A 24,135-nucleotide genomic window follows, 5' to 3' on the forward strand; every position below is an offset into this window, starting at 1 on the left:
GAATCATTAAATAAAATACTTGAACGGATGTTCAATACTACGTGCTGGTTTAAAGAGTACATTTGTCACATTTCAACTAAACTGTTAAAGGTGATGATTTTTGCTTTTTAAATTTTTATTTTTAACCACGTATTCAATTCACTGACACAAACGATGACTCAGTGAGCCGGCTGGTGAGACACACGTCATCCTTCCGCGCAACAACAGGTGACCGAGAGCAGAAACAGGCGCATGACTGACCTCGCACACTGACCCGACAACGAACCAGGTCAACAAGGTGCGGTTGCATCGAAGCCGCGCCCACCGCACTGGTCAAACCCTCCTCACTTGTGCGCCTCCGCCTCTCCTCAGCCTGCATCACTCGAGTCCCGACGGGCGGAGACGATGGCGCGAGGTCCGACACACCTGCAGCAAGCGGTGCTGTTGCTGCTGCTGCTGCCGCCGTGGCTGCTGCTTCATGCTGGAACCTCCGCGGACCTGCCCCTGTGCAAAGAGGTGAGCAGAAAGTTCTGGCGGTGAACAGCTGCGTCAATGTAATTGCTGTAAAAAGAAGTTTAGCCCAAACCATTTCATTCCACGCCAGTTTTGAAGTTTATTCTTGCAACTATATTGTGGAATAATAGAGTTGTCGAAGTTTTTAATCCAAAACCAAAAGTAGGACTTTTTATTTTATTTTATTTTATTTTTTTTTAAAGGAATTTTGAATTGAATTGAATTGAATTGAATTTGCTATTGGGACATTTTAAACTGACAGATCAAAACATCTCCGCCAAGGTACACAAGTTTTATTATCTGTACCTTTATGGTCACTGCACAGCAGTTCAACAAAGCTACTCTGTGGACATACATAAATACACATACATAATACATGTGTCTGACTGAAGTGTTCTAACTGCTGTTTCCAAACCCGCTTCGCTGAGGGACTCATGCGTGAAATGCAGCCATGGGAAAGTGAGCAAACCTCATTGGTTTGATTGTTATCTGTACTTTTGTACTTCATGGGACGTGAACACGTCCAAATTACTTCACATAGCCCTGTCCACCTGTTGTTATCCCTGTATATACTTGTAGCTTCCATATGCTCCACTGTCTGCTGCACTCCCCTTCCCCTTTTGTGTTTATCCTTGATTTGCATAATAGTATACTGTCGATAAATGGCTAAACAATCCTTATTTTTTTTTACGACCATCTGCTATACAGCAGAGTGTAAAAAGTGGTCTATTGAGGAAGGTGAGGACAAGAAAAAGTTGCGGCTCATTTGGCGCATACGAGGGGTCGGACAGGTGACGCAGAGCTCTCAGCCAGTGCCGGGTGTTGTTTCCACACCAGCGGACCATCATGTCCCCGTCGCCTTGGTTCCCTCATGTTTGTTTAAAGTCATTTGGGCCCAAAGCAAATCCTCTCATCTGATGCATTTTAACATCAGACGCTCCCATCTTGCGCCCACGTCTCAACCTGATAAACAACCAGGCAAAGTGGGCCTTGTGTTGCCCTGCTGCTGTTAACCATTAATCCCACCAGGCTGTGTGTGCGGCCTCGGAATAATCCACCCCCAGTGACTTTCCTCGGAATATTACAGCCTCTGGTTCACCGATAATGCCGCGGTGTTGCGACGAACCGTTTTCAGAGGATGAGATCAACGAGATAATTTCAACCTCTCGTAGCCTCACATTACTTGTAGTGTAGTTGCAGGTGTCGCTGCTGTAACGGCCCACAAAAGACAGTTAGGCCTAACAGCACCTGTGCTCCCAAAGTCTCCCGTAACAACACTGAAATTGCATATTTACAAAAGGCCTGGGCCGACCAGAATTTCTCCCCCTGCAGTTAAGTCAATAAAACCTGTGAGGGAGTCGCAGCACATCCTTGATGAGTGAGATTAGCATAGCGGGAGTGAGAGAGAGAGACGGCTTCCTGGGCAAATATTTAGTGGCAACTTTTATTTGGGAAAGAGGTTCGGCCGGTTCTGGTGCCAGAGGTTTTCGCTGGAGTGAAACAATGTGCGGTCGTCTCCTCCTTCATCCTCATTGAAATGTGTTCTGTATTCCTCTGCTCTGCTTCACACACACACACACACACACACACACACACACACACACACACACACACACATAAAAAGTGTGCCTTCCTTATCTGTGGCTGTGTGAAGCTCACACCTGTGTTGTGTGTCCTCCCTCTGCAGTCGGATTATCACTTTGAGTACACAGAATGCGACGTGCTCGGCTCCCGCTGGAGGGTGGCGGTCCCCAACAAGGCGGATATCTGCACAGGCCTCCCTGATCCCGTCGCGGGCACCAGCTGCAGTAGGTTCTGCTCTTTTCCGCGCACATCCTCCTCCCTCGCCGCCAGACGGTTGCGGGATTGTGAGAATTTTCAAAGCCGCAGAAAACTTTCTGTGGGAATTACTGGGTTCTGAAAACACACCTTGCACAAAAGTGAAGGGAGGAGCAGATTTGGTGCAGATTCAGGTGAATTCCTGCTGTGCACCAGGGGTTCCTCAGTCGCAGACAGACAACACGTTGCTTCCTGTTGGCCTGGAATCTGTGGTGTCTGTGCACTGGCTTGCTAGCTGAAAAGACATGTTGAATGTAGACTCACTAAAGTTTAATTGACAGAGTGTTCAAACCTGTTATGGCCAGTGTAGAGGCCCTGCAGGGTTAGGGCTGAAATGAGGTCACCATATTCCAACTCCTGATACTGACAGACATTCACAGAAATTGTTTGTTTTTCACATTTATTGTTCCAAAAACACAGTCATGGCCCAAACTATTGACAAAAAAAAGCAGTGAATGACTGAAAAACACAGAAAACAACAACAAAGAAGTGTATTACATCAGAGGCCGGACTCACTTCTCGGACTCACCACCTCACCTACTTCACCAGTGCCTGTTTCACTTGTGTCCTTCCCTCTCTCCCTTCTCCCCCCTCAGCCTTCTCCTGTCGTGAGGGTGAGTTCCTGGACATGCAGTCGCAGCAGTGCCAGAAATGCGCCGTGGGCACCTACTCCCTGGGCACCGGCGTAGCCTTCGACGAGTGGGACACTCTGCCCACAGGTTTCATCTCCCACGGGGTGAACGGCAACGGGGAGGACGCGGCCACCGACTGCTCCAAGTCAGTTTACACACAGCCTGTGCTCCACCTGTATGGCTTCGCCTCCCTGACGCCTGTCCTTTGCCGCTGTTGCTGCTCCTCCCTCCTTTCAGCTCGACCTGGACCCCCAAAGGCGATCACGTCGCCTCCAACACGGACGAGTGCATGGCGACGCTGTCCTACGCCGTCAGCCTGAAGAAACCCGGGACGGTGACCTTTGAGTATTTCTACCCGGACAACAGCATTTACTTTGAGTTCTTTGTGAGTATCGCTCGTCTACACATGCGCAGATGCTTCCTGGGACCAGACCCCGACGTCTTTTTCTTTGTTTGCAGGTTCAGAACGACCAGTGTCAGTCCACAGAGTCGGAGAACCGCTGGATGAAGATCACCGACAGCAGCTGGAGCACATACGGGGTTGGTCTCCTTCGCACCTTGCCTAAGAATGGAGGTAACGACCTCGCTCTTAATTTTCGATTCTCTCACTTCTGCGCTGTTTGACCGGCGCAGCTGCAGCTGAGCAGCGGCAACAACGTGCTGTACTGGAGGACGACGGTCTACGCGCTGCGGGGGGACGCCGTCAAACCCGTCATGCTGAGAAACATCGGCATCTCAGGTACGCGGCAGCTTCTTGGAGACCCTCAGGGACCCTCTGTTTTATTTATATCGAACATGTAAACAACAATAACAACAATACAAAAAGACAAAATAAACAGAAAATAAAAAAACAGTCAAGAAAACCACAAAAGAAACAATAAAGTTAAAAAGGAAAACGAGAAAAAAATATATAGAAAGCTATAACCGGTATAGTTATGTCTCCATATATACAGTATAAATATTTAATATACACTGTAACCACAAGCTAAAGATGTTTTGTTTTCCATCCAGGTGTGTCGTACACATCCGAGTGTTTCCACTGTAAGCCGGGCACGTACAGCGCCAAGGCCGGTTCGGCCCACTGCAGACCCTGCCCTGCTCAGACCTACTCCAACAAGGGCGCCACCGTTTGCCAACAGTGCGACTCGGACAAATACTCAAGTATGCACGGCGCTTGATTTGCATCATCGCTGCAGGCACGCTGGGAGCTTGTGTGGGGAAACGTGGAGTGAAATCAATCTCAAGGCGAGATGTGTGCGTTCTTTGTTGTTTTCCAGCGGCCGGCTCGGCCTCTTGCAAGCCGCGACCCCCCTGCACGGAGAGCGACTACTTCTACACCCACACTCCCTGCAACTCTCAGGGCCAGGTAGCATCACACAGACCCCGCCGTGATGTTTTATGCAGGCGGGTGGGGTTCAGCCGAGATGGAGAAAAACCATCTGCTGCATCTATTCCTGCCTGAATATTGATCGCGGGGCGGACTGCGTGGCCGCCAGGTTCGTTTACATGTTTGTGACTCGTTGCAGACTCGGCTCATGTACAAGTGGATCGAGCCCAAGATCTGCAGCGAGACGGCGAAGGGGGCGGCGACGCTGCCGGCGTCGGGGGCCAAGCAGGACTGTCCGCCGTGCAACCCGGGCTTCTTTGTCACCAACTCATCCACCTGCGAGCCCTGCCAGAGGGGTTTCTACTCCAACGGAACAGGTGCACGAGTCTGACAGAAGCAAACTCCGCAGCTCCCACGTTAACATTCATGCAATGCAAATGTGTTGTTGTCCTGCTGCTCCCACCGAACAGCTGCGCAAAGCCGACCAAATCAAAATGTGCATGCAGGAATAAGCACAAGTACTTATGTACTGTGTATATATATGTATATATATTTCTGCTACTTGTTCTTTCTATATTTTACAATCCCAGCAGATTCAATGTGCAATGTCCCCCCTAATAATGGTTTCTTCTTCCTCTTCTTGTTCTTCTTGTTTTTTTTCTTCCTGTTCTTGTTCTTTTTCTTTTTTTTCTTCTTGTTCTTCTTCTTGTTCTTGTTCTTGTTCTTTTTCTTCTTCTTCTTCTTCTTCTTCTCCTTCTTCCGCGCTCTACTCCAGTTTGCACCAAGTGCCCCGTCGGCACGGAACCAGTGTTGGCTTTGGAATACAAGTGGTGGAACACGATGCCGAATAACATGAAGAGCTCCATCGTCCATCGGCAGTTCAGCGAGTCGGAGAAGAGCACAGGTGAGACACGGGGAGATAAGCAGTCAGTTGGAGATAAACAAGGGATGCAGGGGAAAAAAAAAACATCTGTGTATTTCATACAACTTAGGCCCTCGCTTTTGTTTCCTTTTTGCATAATTGGTTCTGGCAGGGTGGGAGGTGGCTGGCGAGTACATCTACACCACCCCAGGGGACCAGGACACTGACTACCTGATGCTCACACTCAACGTGGACGGATACAGGTGAAGTCCATCAATTTCCCATCATGTATTTCCACTCACGCACACACATCGTATTAAAAAAACCAACCATAAAAATCTGAATGAAATGGCATCTGTTTCCACAGGCTGCCTCGGTCCGGGGCAAAAAACGTCAGCGGCGAATTGTCTCGCATCACCTTTGTCTTTGAGACCGTATGTTCAGCCCGCTGCAGATTTTTCTTCCTGGCGGTAAGACGGACAGAAAAAAAAGATCCAGCAGATTTCTTTCGATGTCTGCACATTTTAAAAATAAAGCCGAGCAGCTGTGTGAAGAGTTGATGATGCGTTTTCTCCCCCGCAGGGCTTCAACCAGTGGAATAACGACGTGGTCGAGCTGTGGACGGGCAACAACAGCAAACAGTCGTACTCCTACCTGATTCAGAACAACGACACCAACAGCTTCACCTGGTCTCTTCAGCGGACAGAGGAACTCAGCCCGGTGAGTCGAAACCTCGTTGCCTGAAAAGACAACATTCCCACATATTTCACTGATCTTTGAGACATTCGGGCTCAAAAACAAAATCTCTAATAGAGTACAATTGCACTTTCACAACCCATTGTAGATTTCAATGATGCAACATATTTAGCCCTGTGTTTGCGGCCTCCTGCAAAAACAGCCAACTTTAACTTCCTGTTGTCCATCCAGCATGGCAGGAAGAGAAAAAAACCTGTCAGGAATGATTCGTTTTGGGGTGCAGGACGATCGTGACGAACGTGTTTTACTCCCGCCAGGTGAGAAGGTACAGCAGCGACGTGGCAAAGATCTACTCCATCCACGTCACCAACGTGATCGGAGGCGTGGCCTCTCAGTGTCGCCACTGCGCCCTGAGCTCTGCCCGGGGCGACTCGGCTTGCGTTCCCTGCCCGGCGGGACACTACATGGTGAGCGGGACAGGGGAGTGCAAGAGCTGCCGGCCAAACAGCATCGTCAGGGCTGAGGATCCCGTCGGAGAGTCGGCCTGCGTGCCGTGCGGACCCAACACGCAGAGAAACAAGGTAACGTGAGGACATTTGAGAGGAGCAGATTTACAGCCAGTGAGTGGGGGTCTCTACTATATTCTCAAGTGGGACTGTGTTAGGTCACTGCAAACTTTGATGTGTTCCAAATCGTGTAAATCTGGACCAGAAATGGTTTGTTTAGTGCAAGTAGCAGAAGTATGTGACAATGAAATGTCAATAAATTGGCCTTAAACTTCCACTGTTTATTGATTGACTTGCCCTCCAAAAATGCCACATTGCTCTCTTTAACAGGCTGCTGGTGGCACAACATAATCAGGCCCTGCTTGGTTTACGTGTAATAAATTTGTTATAATAATAATTGTGAGTTTTACTAGAAGTAGTCAAACAGTCAGTGTGCTGCACTGAAGTATACCAACTCAATGGAACACAACTCTTTTTGTAGAGGATTTTTGCAAACATCTGCACTGCTTATAGAACAGTAGGTAGAAGGGTTGAGTTGAGTTAGGGCCTCTTGTTCTTGTGATCTGGAAGACGTTTCACCCCTCATCGGAAAGGCTTCTTCAGTTCGGAAAGGTGTTGGAGAGTCCCAGGTATTTAACTACCAGGAGTTGTGGGTGGTACCCACTATTAGCAAGGTGTTGATTGTTCAACAAAAGGTGTTGATTATCAATGGGGTGTTGATTCTGCTAATAGAGTGAAACTCATGAGAGTCGTTAACCTGGTGGTTAAATACAGTACCTGGGACTCTGCAACACCTTTCAGAACTGAAGGAGACGAAACGTCTTCAAGATCACAAGACTGACTTAACCCTTCTACCTTAAGATGGCCTGGATGACTGAGAACCCTCACAGACATATAGACATATATCAACAGTGGCAACTTGAAAGAGGGAAACCCTTGTTTACAGGGCCTGACACTTGTAAGTTCAATGTTTGTAATGTACAGTGTTGTTTGGATTACTCCATAAAAGTAGTCGAAACTACTGATTACTCCTTTAAAAAGTAATGAAATTACTTATTTAACTGCTTTGTTTCATAAGTAATCAATTACTAATTCATAATTACTTTAGTTAAAAAAGATAAAGTAACAGTTGAGAACGTCTTGTTTCCGAACCACAAAATTGTTTGATTTAGACGAGTTGAACTCAAAATAATGTTTGCATTTCCAGCGACAAACGCAATCGCTGTTTTTTCTTTTGCCGCCGCCATGCGTGTTTTGGCGCGTCGTCGTACGTCAATGACGGTGCTAAAAAAGTAGTTTAATTACAGTAGTGGATTACTTAGCAATAGATTACTCGCCAACACTGGTAATGTGTAATGCAATGGGTAAGTAATGTGTTTTATTTCCTTTTATTTGCCTTAATGTATCATTGTTGAACATAAAAAAAGACCCTTACATCATCTCCGCCCTGTAGCAGACGCCTCTTAGCTGCTTCTTGCACTTGTGATGAATGAGCTCAGTCTAAATGCCTTCACTTCCAGGACTACACAGCTTGTCACAGCAACTGCCAGCTGGAGGTGCAGACGCAACAGGGCGACAACGTGCTGCGCTACGACTTCTCCTCTCTGTCCAATGTCACCGGCTTGCTGAGCAGCCCGCGCTTCACCATCAAAGGCCTCAGATATTTCCAGCACTTCAACTTTGACCTTTGTGGAAAAGAGGTGAGAGCGGGGTGTTTGCGGTGCGGTTTCTTGATGTAAGGAAAAAAAATCCATTATCAAATAAACACTCGACGGCACCGTGTCTTGGTTACAGGGTCGAATGTCGGCCACCTGCGTGGACAACGTAACGGAGAGTGGGAGGGAGGTCAAAGGTTATGTGTGCCAGTCCACCGTAGTGCCGTCCGGCATCAGGAGCCAGAGTGTGGTTTCCACTCAGCCTTTCGTCATCGGCGACGCACTCATCGGTACGCTCTCGGCGCTGCACGCCATCGTCTCAGCCCACGTCATCTTATTTCATTAAGTCTGAGAGAAAGAAACACTCAAAGGCGTTTCATCAGTTCTCATTAGAATTGGTTCACATGTCATCCCCGTTCCAAAGGTGTGAGCACGAACACGAGCCTGAGCGGCGTCTCTTCTCCTAATTGGCTCTCTCCCTCCTCATCCAGCCTTCCGGATGTCATATTTTACTTCAGGTAAACAGATCACTGCCACCTGTCCCAGTGAAATGCTTGGAAAGCTCAGATTGAATGAATAACTACTCAATTATGAGCAGTAATCAGAAAAAAAAAACCTGATACATTTGTGCACCGTGTGTGTGTGTGTGTGTGTGTGTGTGTGTGTGTGTGTGTGTGTGTGTGTGTGTGTGTGTGTGTGTGATGATTTCAGGTCCAGCGAGACGACGCAGGCTTGCAAACAGGGAAGGTCAGCGACCGTCAGACTGAGGTGCAATCCCACGCAGACTGCTAAAGACCTTATCAAGCCGCCCAGGTATCTTTCCTCGGCTTTTGATCTTAAAGGAGCCATCAAAGCAACACTTGACTCAACACGTTACTGTATTGCAACAGATCAAAGTCTGTCGACGTGGACGTGTTGAAGCTTCTGAGATTGTTGTTTATCCCGTCAAGCTCACTTTTCTCTCGTTTTTTTTTTCTTTACAGCAACTGTTCTGAGGGAACGTGCGACGGCTGCACCTTCCACTTTCTGTGGGAGAGCCAGCACGCGTGTCCGCTCTGCACCAAGAACAACTACAAGGAGATCGTCAGTGCGTGCGTGCAGGGAATACAGGTAGCGATGCAGAGACCTGCGACAGGTCCGGCACGAAAAACCCACGCAAACTGAAGCAATTTAATATCAAATGAAATCAGACACTACTGCAGTGTTGCCATCAAAAATGTTTTTCAACCTTTTGTGAGCCACAGCTCATTCTTTACATTTAAAAAAATCCCATGCCACACCACCAACCAAGATATTATAAAACAACACTATTTAGCCTTATAATGACAATATAGTCTCTTAATTTATTTATACTTACTCAGTGTGAAACCTGGGCCTGTCTAGATGAACACAAAGCTGATATCCTGAGAGGAAAATGGCTCAAATTCCTTTGAAAGCACAATCACTGCACACTGTAATTTTATCATTTTTAGACCAATTCAGTGAAATTGGACAGTTTTTCATGGCACACCTGTCATTATGGTGTGTTGCAGCACAGTGGCTGAAAAACACTGACTAAAGGCACTGAAAGTTTGATTAGAGATAAAAAAAAAAAAACAACAACACATTTTTCACAATGATCAAATATGTTTAACTAAAACTTGTATGTGCATGTGTTTGTATCTCCTCACAAAACTCAAAACTTGTTGACTATTCCGTTTTCGTTTTGAATCTGTCTATGACCGTTATCAGTAACTCCAAATTTAAGTGCAAATTTTGAGTGGCTACCCTGCTAATAAAAAAAAAAAAACTGATTTGAAAAGCAGCTGATATGTGATCGTGCTGGCCTTTGTTGCATTTCAGAGAACCACCTACGTGTGGCAGCAGCCGCTGCAGTGCTTCGGAGGAGTATCGCTGCCGGCGCAGAAGGTCAGCGCCTGTGTGTCTCTGGATTTCTGGCTCAAGTTTGGCGTTTCGACGGGGACGATCGCCGCAGCCCTGCTCATTGGCGTTAGCTGCTACTTCTGGAAGAAAACGCGCAAGTGAGTCTTCAAGTCTTTTTTTTTGCTATTGTGTGGCCTAAAATTGATCCAAAACTGTCGTTGACGGCCTAAAAGTAGAAAAGATGAGACTTTGTTTGAATTGACAAGACGCCCGTCCTGTCCCCTGTTACCGCAGGCTGCAGTATAAATACTCCAAGCTGGTCGATAGCTCCGGGAACAAAGAGTGCGAGCTGCCGACTGCGGACAGCTGCGCAATAATGGAGGGGGAGGATGCAGAGGACGACATCATGTACTTCACCAAGAAACCCTTCTTCTCCAAGATCAAGTCGTACTCTCGAGAGGTCAGTGGCGCTGCTCTTCACGCAAACACACCCGGCTGAGTGTGCAGGCCGACCGTTCACCGTGTTCTCACTACCATTGTGTTTACAGAGGACGTCAGACGGATTTGACTCGGTCCCCCTGAAGTCTTCATCGTCACAGCGCTTAAGAGAGGAGGAGGACTCTGAAGATGAATAATTCAAGGATGATGAGGGTCCTTTTTTTTTTTTTTTTTTTTACCGACGTGAGAAGATTTTAAATGAGGGATTTTTTCATCAGTGTAGCTCAATCAGACAGACATGGACATGGAACAGACAGCTGACGTGTTTGTTGTATTTATGACAAAATATAAACTGCTGAGGGAAGATGATATATTGCTGTAACTTACTTTTATTTTATGTCCAAGTCTTTGTGACGCTTCAAGTTTAGGTATTTACATCTAAAAATGAAATGCAAAGTCTCCATATTGGGGATACTACTCTGTTTTTCATACTCCTATAAGTGCCAAGCTAAGTTGTTGAAGTTACATTTTTGTAGATTTTAGAACTGTTACTGTTGTTAATATTTTTCATTTTCTTTACATTTTGCTGTTTTATTTACATAAGTAATTTCATCACAAAAAAGTGTTTGAACTATTTTTTTTTTTTTCCAATGTTGACTTTATTTTGAACATTAGTAAACCTCCAGGCAGTCACCCTGAGATCTTACACCCAGAGCAAGAAACACACGTCAGATTGCAACTTTTGGTGTCACTGCTACATAAGTATTTTTGTGTTCTGTACCTTTTCAAGAAATTGTCTTTTTGAAGGTTGTGATTTAACAAAAAATATTAAATTGTATGGAAACAAGTGAAAACATTTTTTTTTCTCCCCAAATACCAAACGAGAGTAATAATAAACAACAACCTACTGTAACAAAAGTAATTTTGCATTTGATATTCTATGTCAATACATAACAACAGGTTGAGGTTTAAAAGTTTTCTACAGCACAAGATACTTTTTAACTGTGAAATAGTGAAAAAAGTGAAAAAATACACAACATAATTAGACGCCTAAGATTGGAGGTTTAACCTGGCTGCGATCACCTGTACCATTTACATTGCAGACTACCTGAGCATCAAGTAATAGGCTATGGGGGGAACAAAAAAAACAATAGTTACTTTAACATTTTGCTTTTACAAGTGGGTGCAAAATTGCTAACTTTTACTTTCATTACCAAAAACCCCCTTCCTGCAGTGGCCCAAATAGAAACCGATTCTGCCCGTTCTGCACGTCTACTTCTTTCGCGCGCCGCCCGTGAAGGCAGCACGGCTTTCAGTTTCTGTCGGACGTCCCGAGTTGTCTCGCGAGACCTCGCGGCATTTGGAACTTGCAAGCAGGGTGAAATCTCGGGAGCTGTCTGAAAGAAAGTGGGGAGAAGAACAAATAGCTCTGGGGGCTTAAAAACGGGCATTCGGCAGAGTTTTCGCTCCACTTCGCGAGGTGGAACCAACCCGTGCACCCTTTCCACTCGATTTCGCTTCAAGTTCGCCGACGCCGACGAGAGTTTCGTCTGAGTTCTTCGTTCGTGAGTAGTGGGAAAGTTTTGCGCAGGCTCTCGCGGCGCGGCGCGGAGCGGAGCACCAGCCCCTGAGCAGAAAGTCAAGTCTGTAGTCGGCACTCGGTTCTGCGGGAATGTCGCATGAAGAGAGGCCCAAGTTTTATCGCCAGGAAGTCAATAAGACCATATGGGAAGTCCCGGAGCGGTACCAGAGCCTGTCCCCAGTGGGTTCGGGCGCCTATGGATCCGTATGGTAAGTAACTTTTCGCTCTGGTGGACGTGCTTGTGGCTAAGACACCGAACTTAACCTCCATTCATTTTAGACGCGGCCTGCTGAGCTGCTGGTGCTAAAGTTGGGTTAGCGGCGTCGAGTGTTGGCTAGCCGGTCGGACGCGACAGCATATCCCCCAAAACGAGCAAAACTTGCCGTCGCGTTGCCCATCTCGGTAAAACCACTCGCAAACGCGGTGCTTTACACATATTTATCTTCTCTTTTATAAAAGCACAACTAGATCGTAGTGCTGAAAAGTGCTTACTCACAGTCGGAACTCTTGAAAAAAGGTGTGCAAGTGAGTAGTACCTCATTTGCGTGTTGACACAATGGGAGTTCCAAAAGTGATCGAATCAACGTTGACCAACGTTAATCAACGTTTTTCAACGGCGCTTTGCAATCATGTGCCCGTTTAAATTTGTTTTGGCACATTACATTACTTTACAGTATTGGTGTCACTTCCGTCTGCAGGTGATGTAATGGGATTCACTTGGCATGTGGTCAACTTAAATAACTGCGTGGTGCTGTTGTGTTTTTCGAGCATGATTGAAGTACACCGTCGGTTTCTTTCTTTCTTCTTCTTCTTCTTCTTCTTCTTTTTAAGCTTCAATTGTGATCATGCCATCGCGACTTTTATAATGACCTTTGACACCACATGTCATATTGACATGGATGAGATGGGACTCATTTCTGTTGAGGTCGCGCACACGAAAGAGCAACATAATGAATTCATGCTCATCGTTTAAAAAACATAATTTAATTAATTTAGATTGATTTTTTTTCAGGTTAGAATTTGTCCCTGCAGGTATAATTAAAAATGGAATGTTTATGACTCTTTTACAGCGCTTCTGACATTTATGAGGCAGAAACATTTATTAGTTAGATTTTAATAGACTGGATGGCTGTTTACTTTAACGTAACCTTAACAAAGCCAATTGGAAAACAGACGCACTAACCTTAAAAAAATTATCTCAAGATCTCTGTCATCTAACATCTTACACCACCAAGGCTAAATAAAATCTCCCTGCTCATTGCTAATGTTTGAGTTTTGTCTGTTTGCCTTCCATTACAGCACAAAGAGTTATGGATCGCAAGGATGTCTGTATTTCCCTTGAAAACTCCACCAGGATGGTGGAGTTTGGCACAGTGATTAAACGGCCAGCGCTGAGATCTAGGACACGACATGGTCAGCGCTTCACTTGATTAAGTGGGCAGATGTTTGTTTTGCAAATGGAAGCGGACAGCTGTGCTGTTGCTGGGCAATAAGATAATCTGTTGCTGGTCAGATTACTGTGTGTGTGCTCACCACTGCAACCAGTGCACTGACTGGACTGCATGCACACTGGCTGCTGTTGAAGGTGGTAAACGTCGGGCAGTTGTTATTCCTCGCTGCTGTTGCAGTCTGTTCATATAGCGGAGCTGCTGTGGATTGAATCAGCGTCATGTCTTTCAATATGTGTGGAGTTTCTCTCTGAGATTCTGAAGGCATATTTCCACTATGATCAGAGTGACGCATTTTATTATGGAGTACAGTGAGTAAAATACAAAAACACATTTATTGTCATAGCAATAATTCTGTAGCATTCATTTCCATGTGTGGAAGGTAAAAATTTTAAGAACCACTAATATTGTCCATTATGACGCACTTATTCTTTCAATTGTTTTATTATTTAAATTTAACGCAGACTCGGTAAATATTCTCTAGGTTCATTTTAATGTATTGTGTTGACTGGATGTAAGATTCAGTTTTTCACAACCCATTTCAAACAAACACATTGTAGAGTTGAGACTGTCAAACAAGGAAATGGTGATATTTGTGTCTCAGGTTACGCCTTCTGAATCACGCATACTCAACACATCCACACCTGTGTTTGTACCTATTCTGGCATCAGTTATGCATGTAAAGAAAACAGAGTTTGAATCTCAGGAGAACCTGTGTGCATCTGTGACAATCTCTCCTTTTACAACAAAGAAGGCATTCACCGGCTCCGACTGCGTTAATGTGACCCCATGAAAGGGAAGCATGTGGTTTATTGTGTTGGGCAAACCTTCAGAGCGCAGGATAGACTGCGGGCTGCTTCTAATCTGCTGAGAGGTGACATTTTATGCTGATGTTGCGCTTTTCCCTTTGCCTTGAGCAGCTCAGGCTGTGCCACCTCTGCTTTTGAGAGCAAACTTGGCTGGTTTATGAACTGAAATGTGTTTTCCACATTTGCAAACCCGCCGGTCGACTTTTTAATCGCGCTCTATCTCCACCACTGACCTGTGAATTTGAAACCGCTTTCGCTGTGTGTGTTTTGTCATTGAAGTGTGACGTCGCTGGGTTCACGATTTCCACTGTGACGCGGCGGCTAGTTGAAGCCGTCTGATCGAGCGGGACGTCAGAATGCAACTGAGCAGCATCTGAACAGTAGATGTCACTAAATCGATCACAGCTGGCCTTTAAAGGTGCAACACGGTCTGCTTTATTTATTGTGGCCATGTGCATGATTGCTGGCGACAGTAGTTGCGTTTCCATTACCCCTAGAATTGCGCAATACCTGAAGATCGCAATAAAAACCTGGTAATGGAAACGGCTAAACTCTCAAATATGGTTGAAGGGTTTTGACGCTCTCATGAGGTGGTGCTTCAGGCATATCGATGGAGAGGTATAGCGCAAAAGTGTCATGGAAACACTTTTTTTTTCTCGCATTTACGCGTCACTAAACGTGACATACATCATACATCGGGTGAAAATGGCGCATTATGCTTGGACGGAGGAGGAGGCGTAATAGTTTTTCCAAGCGACGAAAGAGAAAAATATAACAACCATTCTCGACGGCAAACAAACGTAAACGTAATTCTCGTAAATCTTGCCGGACGAGATTCTACGGCTCACGCGCTTCACACTGTTCAATGCAAACACCTGCGAATGGCAAATTGTGCTTTGTCAAAGTGTTAGTAATATCGCTTCTATTTTGCATTTATGGAGACGCAGCTGTGGAGGCACTCATTGATTTCTCCCCTTTCCGCACAGTTCTGCAGATGACGTGAAGACGGGCCTGAAGGTCGCCGTCAAGAAGCTGTCGCGGCCCTTCCAGTCCATCATCCACGCCAAGAGGACGTACAGAGAGCTGCGGCTGCTGAAGCACATGAAACATGAAAACGTGAGTGGAGAGAAGCTCAGCCTGTTGCCTGTTGTGCTCCCTCTGTTGTGTCCTCGCCTCACATTGTCACCCCCCCACCCCCACCCGCCCTGCAGGTGATTGGCCTTCTTGACGTCTTCAGCCCTGCTACCAGTCTGAAGGAGTTCACTGACGTGTGAGTGGAATGTTTCTTTTTTTTTAAAAAAAAAACAAACAAACGCAACAATTACCTGCGGCCTCGCTCTGCCTCAAGGTCACCTTGGCAACGCTCGTGCATAATTCAGCAGCAGCCGTGTTGCACGAGCCGCGGCCAAGAGTTTCTCCATGGCAGACAATGACGGCTGTGGCTGGGAAAGACCTGGAGGCGGGCCAGCTGACTAAACAACCGGGACATTTCTTTGAACGTCCACTATTTGTTATTCGCTCTGTGGCAGCGGCAAAGAGTTGCGTTTGTTCCTTCCGTCTGACTTGTGAAACATCGGCACTGTGCTTAGAAAACAGGTAGTTGCTGCTCGTTGATGTTGAAAGTCTCTGAAAATGGGGAAGTTGCGGAGGGAGACGGTGACTCGGTCAGCAGGCCTGCGTCTCGGCTCTCCCGCCGTCATGCGCCGAACATCTCTCCTCTGGCGACGCGTTTGTCGGGGATGAGCTGTGTCAGATTTTCAGTTGACACACATTCCAGAAATATGGAAATGTGAGTAATTCAACGTCTTTGTGCAGAATGGACTTTAGTCACCGCTGCATCAGGGATTGAACTTCCATGTCGGCGCTTTGCCGCAAAAAATGCTTTTTATTTCTTCTTCACATGCTGAAAGCAGATTGTCAGAATAAAAGCTGAGTGTGGCATTTAACATGGAAGCTGCTGAGACGACACTTTGTTCCTATTGGCTTGCGTTGCAGCTGTGACTTTCTGTTTCACACGCGTTGTTATAATTGATTTATTTTTTATTCTTCTAGCATTGAGAAATGACGCTGCGTGACTGGAGAGACTGCTAGAGAGTGACTGCTAGAAGGTTTTTTTTTTCTTATGAAAGCTTATCTGCCTGTAACACAACAGCACGGTTCAGCCTATCAGAACCGCAGCGTAACTGCTGCGCTTTTCATGCGGCGGAAAAGCAGGCTGTGTTTTCCTGGCAGTTGGCGCTGACCGGTGGAATGTTTTCTCCGGCTTAATATTCCAAACAATTCCGTATGACTGTTGTCCTGTTATCCCTTTGCTCGACAGTGCCCCCCCCCCACCCCCCCCCTCCTCTTCAGCTTTGGAGCATTGGCACACAAACACGGTGGGGATTTCTTGACATTTGTGAGACGAACAGCTTGTGGGGGGGGCAGCTGCAGATGTGACGCATTTCAGGAAGTTTGCGTTAACTTCCTTGCGGTTCACTGACAAGAATGTGTCCTTTGGTTTTCAGTATTAAAGACGTGTTCTGAAATCCTGGTGCTTCATTTTCACTTTTTTACCGTTTCTTCACCGATCGCCGCTTGATTGCAGGGGGATGTGATGCCGTCGCAGTGACCAAAGTAGTTAAAATAAGGTGCTCGGGTGAAATTCTGCTTTTTAGCGGTGGTAGAGCAGAAAGGGAAGTTCTGTGACCCTCATCCTGTGTGCTCTGCTTCTTTCTAAAATTCTAGCTGTAGAGCAGCCGTGGTGGATGCAATAAGTTGTGAGCTGAGTGTGAATCGCTGCGCTTCCATGACAGTTCGTCGCGACATAAAAGCAGTGATACTAAAATTACGATTTGCAGGCGTTGCCATTGAATGGTGCAAAGCTAATAAGCCGTCTCGTAAAATCTCGTCCCGCGAAACTTCTCGTAATTCTCGTAAGAATTCTCGCAAGAATTCTTACGAAGAAGTAAGATTTATGAGAATTACGTTTGCTGTCGAGAGCAGTTGTTATACTTTTCTCTTTGATGACTTGCAAAAAATATTCCGTCTTCTCCTCCGTCCAAACACAACGCGCTATTTTCACGTGAAGTGAACTGGTCACGTGACCACGTAAGCCGCGTCTCATGAGAGTGTAAAGACCTTTTTTCCAGAGGTTTTTCCATTAGCAGTTTTTTATTGCGATATTTAGGTTTTGCACCATTCTAGTAATGGAAACACAGCTAGTGTTTGTGAGACTGCAGATGTTCTGACAAGTTGTAACTATTGCACACACACACACACACACACACACACACACACACACGTATATGTGTGACTTAGAGTTCTTGTTGGAACGTGTTGGCTGCTCTGAGATGCCTGCTGCGTGATCTTAAAGCCTTATCTCTGCATGTCACCATAACAGGAAAAACATTCATGCGAGCTGTCACTTGAATTTTCCATCCGTTTACTTCCTCCGTATGCTCACTGGTGTTGATCAAAGGTCCTTGATTACAGCCCTCGCACACTCGACTTGCCTGGAGAAGTCGAGTCGTCTGCTACAAATTTGGTAGAATCCTGAATACATGTTTTCGTGCGAGCGCAAGTTAATGCAATGGTTTAGTAAGAAGAAAAGACGCAGGGCGGGAAAAACTCAGCTGTCAAAAAATTTGCGAGAGTGGTTTCCCAGGGGGGAAGAGCGAAAGGAGAAGAGACTGCGCGTGGGTGGGCGCTTTTGAAACCGAGATCGATGCAGTTTTTCTCACACTTTGTGGAAGGCCTGCGACACGAGTTGCCGTTCTCGGAATAAAATTTGGCCCTTCCCTCTTGCACACCTGGTGGAACATCGTTAAAAGGAAAAAAAAAAAGTTCTGAATGGTTTGCAGATAGCCGAGTAAAAATCTCAGATATGTTCTGAGTGCCCCCACACCCCACCCCCACCCCCAGGGCTCTAAAAATACAGCCTGGGCCAGCAGCATTGTGGCGAGACTTCAGAGCTCCCTCTCCTGCAGGAGAGAGAAAAACAGAGGTCACTATTTATAACCCCCCCCCCCTTCCCCACACACACACACACACTTTTTTTTTTCTTTTTTTTCTTTTTTTTTTTCCAAGGCGGCTCAGCTGCGCGCGTGCGTGTGTGCAACAACAAGTTCAACTGCAGCCAACTCGCTATTTTAAGTCTCGGCTCTGCTGTGTGCCAATCGAGTTATATTCCTAAAGTGTGAATTTTTGCCGAGCAGCAGGTGGCTGCGTGCGTGCGTGCGTGCGTGTGTACGTATGTACGTACGTGTGCTGCAGCCATAAAACTGCCACTGTAGCATCCGGCAGAAGCGGCGCGTTAAAGCGGCTCTGGGATTAGGTTTGAATTATCCACTGATGTCGTCTCCCATTAAGCCCATTTATCTGACTCGGGCTGTTGTTAAATTACATTCCATTTGCGAAGGGCTCGGCCTGTCTGTCCCCGCGGAGAGAAGCGAGAGTGGAGACAAGACGCAGCAGCTAAACCGGTTTAAGCACTCAAAGCCATGTGGGAAATTAATGATGAGCCGCAAAAAGCTCTTGAAAAAAAATATGCCGGACGGACGCACAGCAACGTTCAACGTTCGTTTGTGCCCATCTGGCAGGAAAAGTCCCTGACTTGTCTTTTAGATATGCGAAGCTATGTTTGAACTGTGCTAACTCCCCCCACTTGTGATTGGCAGGTATCTTGTGACTCACTTGATGGGCGCCGATCTCAACAACATTGTCAAATGCCAAAAACTCACAGACGACCACGTGCAGTTCCTCATATACCAGATCCTCCGAGGATTAAAGGTGAGAATTTTAAAAAGTACGCCTCAAGTGTGCGCTGACCTTGAGTGTCCAGAAAGGCACCTATAAATGAATGATTAGGCGACACGGTGGCGCTGCCGCCTCACAGCAAGAAGGTTGTGGGTTCGATTCCGGGCCTGGGACCTTTCTGTGTGGAGTTTGCATGTTCTCCCTGTGTCTGCGTCGCTTCTCTCCGGGTTCTCCGGCTTCCTCCCACAGTCTGAAAACATGCATGCGAGGTCAATTGAACACTCTAAATTGTCCGTAGGTGTGCATGTGAGTGTGAATGGTTGTTTGTCTCTATGTGGCCCTGCGATGAACTGGCCACTTGTCCAGGGTGTCACCCTGCCTTCGCCCTAAGACAGCTGGGAGAGGTTCCAGCAGACCCCTGTGACCCTGAATAGGAATAAGCGGTTATAGAAGATGAATGAATGAATGAATAAATGAATGATTATTATTATGTCATCATTGTTGAAGGTGCAATGTTGCAGACATTTGCAGATCTTAGTTTATACTGTGCACACCAGTGGGAGGAGCCCTTGCAAAATGATGTTTTCAGGAAAAAACAACAACCTCAGAGATCTCTGACGACACACATTATTGTTAGATAACATAATGGGAATTTTGCATTATATAGGACCTTTTACATGCACTTGGCCTTCTCGCTAAGTGATAAATAGCGTTGCCGATGCCTCTCCACTCTGCATAGTAGAGCAGCACTTAAAGACGGAATTCGTTGCAGTGAATCACTGGCACTGGCACTTCAAGTCATTCCGACGACGTCTCGCTCATTTTGCACTTGAGGTTTTGTTTAGCAAACAAACTGCTCCTGTAATGCTTCTGGAGATGTTATTCACACAGCCGGCCGGGTTTGGTGGTCGCTGTGTTAGCAGCCCTCTTGAGGAGCTACCGTCAGTCTTTTTTTTTGCCTGTTCATTTTCTCATTCTGTAATTGAATGCACATTTTCTTCCCTCTGCAGTACATCCACTCTGCTGACATCATCCACAGAGTAAGTCTCCGCTGTCTCAGTCCTACTCATTTCTCCCGCCTTGATGCGCTGAAAAAAAGTGACAGGGCCTGGCACAATATGTAAATGATGCAATGTTTTTTTTTTTTAACACTTCTCTGAGAATCATCTTTGCTTTCACTTACAAAAGCTAGCATCCAATTCTCCCACAGTCGCATTTTTCTTCACGTCTGTCTCACTCCTCCCTTGCAGGACTTAAAGCCCAGTAATCTGGCGGTGAATGAAGACTGTGAGCTGAAGGTTGGTGTCCCACTGTCCTCTGCGCAGCGTCAAGTTGAAACCCAATCAGTCTGAATCGTCGGTTTCTCTCTGTTTCTCTCCCTCTCCATTGCTCCTTTTCTCTCCAGATCTTGGACTTTGGCCTGGCGCGGCACACCGACGACGAGATGACCGGCTACGTGGCCACTCGCTGGTACCGAGCCCCGGAGATCATGTTGAACTGGATGCATTACAACATGACAGGTTGGAGGGAATCTTGCATGGCTGCTTTAAAAAAAATAAAACATCTAACAACTTCTTTTGCACTTACTGACGGTGACCATTGTGGTTAAAAATTGTATGTTGTCCTTTTCTCGTTTCTGTGCAGTGGACATCTGGTCAGTGGGGTGCATCATGGCAGAACTCCTCACTGGAAGGACCCTGTTTCCCGGCACGGACCGTATCCTTTGCCATATTTCAGCGTGCAGCACAGAGCTGCCGCGGCTGTTTGGATGCCGTTAGCTTCACAAATCAAACAGGTTAAACAGTCTGGCATTGTTTGACATGTACTGAGTGATTGCCCCCCCCCCCCCCCCACAACCTCCCAGCACAGCAGTAGAAAGTGATCCACAGTGCTTTAACACTTCTCCTTTGCAACACTTTCCTGCCTCAGGCATCATTTATTTAAAAAAGAAAGAAAGAAAAGTGCACCACTCTTTCCTCCTCCTGTTCACAACATGTCCTACTCGCTCATCTTTTTACTGGCAACGTGCAACTTCTTCCTGCTTTATGTCATCACGCACCGCTGCCACTTTCCAGGTGTATATATAAATTAGGGCTGTCAGTTGCGTAACATTTTTTTTTAAAATTGCGATTAATGGCATTCGTGTTCTCAGTTAACTCGCGATTAATCGTTTTTTTTTCTTTTTTTTTTTTTACCCTACTCTATATGTAACTTGACAAGATATTTATTATGTTTCTTATACTCTAGGACAAATTGGAGAGGACAATATTAATTCCTTTGTGGAAATATTCTACTTTTATTTTCATTGGAACATTCCTAAACAATTTCATACTTCAGCTGTTCAGATACTCTCTGGAAAAAAAAAACTACTTCAAACCTTGAGCTATTCTCAAGGTTTACACATAAAACAATTCATTTTAAATGGAATCAAGTTAGGGAAACAAAAAAAAATCATTAAATAACAAAAAAGAGAAAATTAAATAATGGTTGAAAAAATGCAAATGTAGCTGTGGAGAGTGGAATACAAAACTTAAGACATGCTATAAAATGCTTAAACTGTTGGACTACTATAAAGCGCAGTTAGGTTATATCTTATACTTTAGTGCATTTGGATAAAACGGCAGAGGTTCAGCAAGTTTCAGTGTTCACTGCTTGAAGCTACGGGAGCTGGCAAAGCACAGACCGCGTGTGTTAATTGCGCGTTAAAGAACTTAGTGCCGTCAAAAGAAGTTTGAGTTAACACTTAATGCGTTAGCTTCGACAGCCCTGATGTAAATACATAGAACTTTATCTTGATTCCAGAGCTTGCTTTTCTTTGCCTCTTTCTCTCCCTGCAGTGTTTCCAGACTCACTGCTCAGCTCGTTTATCACGTATCCAATCTGCTTTTCACTCCCTCCTTGTTATTCACACATTTCACGATCCCAATCCTTTTTTCCTCCCCTGCGCATTCATTTTCTTCTTTTTTTAACAGTTCTATAATGCAAAAAAAAAAAAGGTAATCCTGCATATCACTGATAGGTCTCACACAGGCAGAAGGAGTAAGAAGACTCGGCTCCCACATCCAACCTCTGCTCTTCCTTTAACGTTGCACCGGTAGATATTGATCAGTTGAAGCTTATCATGATGCTGGTCGGGACACCAGGGCCCGAGCTCTTGATGAAAATATCTTCAGACTCTGTGAGTTGTCAAAGGAAGCTGCGCGAGGCTCTCCTCCTCCTCGTCCTCCTCCTCCTCCTCATCATCCTCCTCCTGCAACCAGTTGTCTGCTGTGCAGTCACTTGAATCTGTGCTTGAAACTGACCGCATGCCTTCCAACCACGCTGCACTGTGGGACTGTGGCTTTTTTGTTTTTTTCCCACCCTCCCACCACTGTAACCGGGCTAATTTAATCACCTCTGCCGCAAAGTCGACAGTAACGCCTGTGTGATTGAACTCCGCTTCTCAGCGATTCCACTGTGGGGTGCCGTATCGTGCCTTCCACCTTAAGTCTTCCCGTCACTCTTCTCTCTCTTTCTCGCTCTCTCTATTTTTTTAATCGATTTGTCACTTGTGCTTTGAAGCTTGCAGACGGCTTCCTCACTTAACACTGGGTGGAGCCACGCAGTGTTACGTTGAGAGGCAGCGTCTTAACCAACCTCTGCTCTGTCGCCATACTCCCCTTGACACAAGCCTTCGTAGATATAAACCAGCTTCAGCAGATAATGCGCCTGACGGGAACGCCCCCGGCGTCCCTAATAAGCAGGATGCCCAGCCACGAGGTGAGAGGTTTGCCCAGGACAGACAGACCGACAGACAGACCGACAGACAGACCGACAGACCGACAGACAGACAGACAGACAGACAGACAGACAGACAGCAGCGCTGAGACGGGCTGGCTAATCTCTCTGGCTCTGCTTCCACCTGTAGCAGCAGTAACATTTGAGGCTCCCTCATTTTTATGAGAAATGTGCACGCAGCACCGACACACGACGCCTTCCAACCTCTGCAGGAGGCGGCGTCACCTAGTTTTGAAATCTTTCCCCGAGACTCGAGTGTTCCAGTTTGATCGCTAAAATCTCATATTCTCACGTGACAAAGCCTGCTGCATGTGACTGTGAAAAGTAATGTCTCCAAATGGCTCTAAGCTTGTGTGGGGAAGGTGTTTTATTTCTGTGTTTGACTGGAAGTGTTTGATGTTTGACACTGTAGCGGTGACCAAGGCCTTCTGTGTGCACTGTGAGATTTGGATTCCTTGGATTTCTTTCTTGGTGGCACATATCTTAAAAAATTTCCTCTCCGCATTCTCTGTGTGCCTTCTAAAAATAGTTGCATTGTCACACATTTCTTTTATGTGCAGCTTGAAGCTATACTGCATTTTTTCAAGAATGTAAAAATTCTCTTACTAAATATATATGTATATGTGCATATATACATTTATAAAATTGAAATGTTAAGTAATTACTTTGGTTTTACATGTAGATAGATAATGTGGCTGACACTTTATTACTGTATAGCGATAAGCTGCTGATTCATTTATTGCATAATCTTTTTTTCCCAGGCCCGAAACTACATCAGCTCTTTGCCAAACATGCCCAAGAGGAACTTTGCTGATGTGTTTATTGGTGCCAACCCACAAGGTAAAAAACACCAACAGGCAGAAATATAAAAATGATTTTATTCAGCGAGATTGAAATGTTGTGTTTTTGTAAATCTATGGATGCACTTTTCCCAGTTGAAATGTTAAACTGTGTTTTTTGTATAATGCACTTGTTGAGTTGCATAATGCACTTGTTGAGTCTGCATTCATTTTTGCCCCCTTTAGCTGTGGACCTTCTCGAGAAAATGCTGGTCCTGGACACGGACAAGAGAATAACAGCAGCGGAGGCTCTGGCCCACCCCTACTTCGCTCAGTACCACGACCCCGAGGACGAGCCCGTGGCCGAGCCGTACGACCAGAGCTTCGAGAGCCGCGAGCTGGCCATTGAAGAGTGGAAACGTAAGGCGCCGTTGCGAAACGTCGACATTCTAGCCGTGCGTCGGTGAAAACGAAACTAGAACGCAAGTCTCTAACGCACGATTTTTTGCTTGAATGTGGTCTTGTTGCAGGATTAACCTACGAGGGGGTGTGCAGCTTCGAGCCGCCCATCTTCGACGAGGACGACATGGAGTGATGCCGCGGTGCCCCCCACCCCCCACCCGGACTCAAACCCAAGAAAAAAGAAAGGCCTGGCTCGCGTTCATTAGTGTTAATCTCTCAGACACACCTGTA

The 24,135-nt window shown here is 46.0% G+C and overlaps 2 protein-coding genes across 3 annotated transcripts in view; both read left to right on the forward strand.

The window, feature by feature from the left end:
• Nucleotides 1–324: 324 nt before the first annotated feature.
• elapor1 (endosome-lysosome associated apoptosis and autophagy regulator 1) lies at nt 325–11,232 on the forward strand. The gene is made up of 22 exons (XM_076026411.1): nt 325–495; nt 2,180–2,300; nt 2,928–3,108; nt 3,201–3,348; nt 3,423–3,503; nt 3,597–3,702; nt 3,975–4,124; nt 4,241–4,329; nt 4,490–4,667; nt 5,066–5,194; nt 5,325–5,415; nt 5,520–5,622; nt 5,735–5,872; nt 6,166–6,429; nt 7,875–8,054; nt 8,149–8,299; nt 8,434–8,527; nt 8,721–8,822; nt 8,993–9,119; nt 9,852–10,030; nt 10,167–10,332; nt 10,421–11,232. The coding sequence occupies exons 1-22, from the start codon at nt 385–387 to the stop codon at nt 10,505–10,507; spliced, it is 2,976 nt and encodes a 991-aa protein (XP_075882526.1). The 5' UTR covers nt 325–384; the 3' UTR covers nt 10,508–11,232.
• Nucleotides 11,233–11,657: 425 nt separating this feature from the next.
• mapk14a (mitogen-activated protein kinase 14a) overlaps nt 11,658–24,135 on the forward strand; it is a 12,702-nt gene continuing 224 nt past the window's right edge. Inside the window, exons 1-12 of one of the 2 annotated variants that reach the window (XM_076026422.1) lie at nt 11,658–12,101; nt 15,136–15,265; nt 15,361–15,419; nt 18,808–18,919; nt 19,897–19,926; nt 20,137–20,184; nt 20,292–20,406; nt 20,531–20,602; nt 22,566–22,645; nt 23,425–23,503; nt 23,689–23,862; nt 23,973–24,135. The exon at nt 23,973–24,135 is cut by the window's right edge and continues 224 nt beyond it. In XM_076026422.1, coding sequence (XP_075882537.1) covers nt 11,983–12,101; nt 15,136–15,265; nt 15,361–15,419; nt 18,808–18,919; nt 19,897–19,926; nt 20,137–20,184; nt 20,292–20,406; nt 20,531–20,602; nt 22,566–22,645; nt 23,425–23,503; nt 23,689–23,862; nt 23,973–24,037 — 1,083 coding nt within the window. In that variant the 5' untranslated portion in view covers nt 11,658–11,982 and the 3' untranslated portion in view covers nt 24,038–24,135. Of the gene's footprint in view, nt 12,102–15,135; nt 15,266–15,360; nt 15,420–18,807; nt 18,920–19,896; nt 19,927–20,136; nt 20,185–20,291; nt 20,407–20,530; nt 20,603–21,984; nt 22,065–22,565; nt 22,646–23,424; nt 23,504–23,688; nt 23,863–23,972 lie in introns of both variants that reach the window. The other variant, XM_076026421.1, reaches the window with a different exon arrangement.

The sequence above is a fragment of the Nelusetta ayraudi genome, unplaced genomic scaffold (assembly GCF_046127955.1).
Source record: "Nelusetta ayraudi isolate G7.1 ecotype Tasmania unplaced genomic scaffold, CSIRO-AGI_Nayr_v1 ptg000019l, whole genome shotgun sequence".
Taxonomy (NCBI): domain Eukaryota; kingdom Metazoa; phylum Chordata; class Actinopteri; order Tetraodontiformes; family Monacanthidae; genus Nelusetta; species Nelusetta ayraudi.

Coding starts and splice junctions, on each gene's coding strand:
- elapor1 (XM_076026411.1), top strand. CDS start 385: ATGGCGCGAGGTCCGACACACCTGCAGCAAGCGGTGCTGTTGCTGCTG. Junction 5,195..5,324: donor CGAGTCGGAGAAGAGCACAG/GTGAGACACGGG, acceptor TGGTTCTGGCAG/GGTGGGAGGTGGCTGGCGAG. Junction 8,055..8,148: donor TTGACCTTTGTGGAAAAGAG/GTGAGAGCGGGG, acceptor TCTTGGTTACAG/GGTCGAATGTCGGCCACCTG.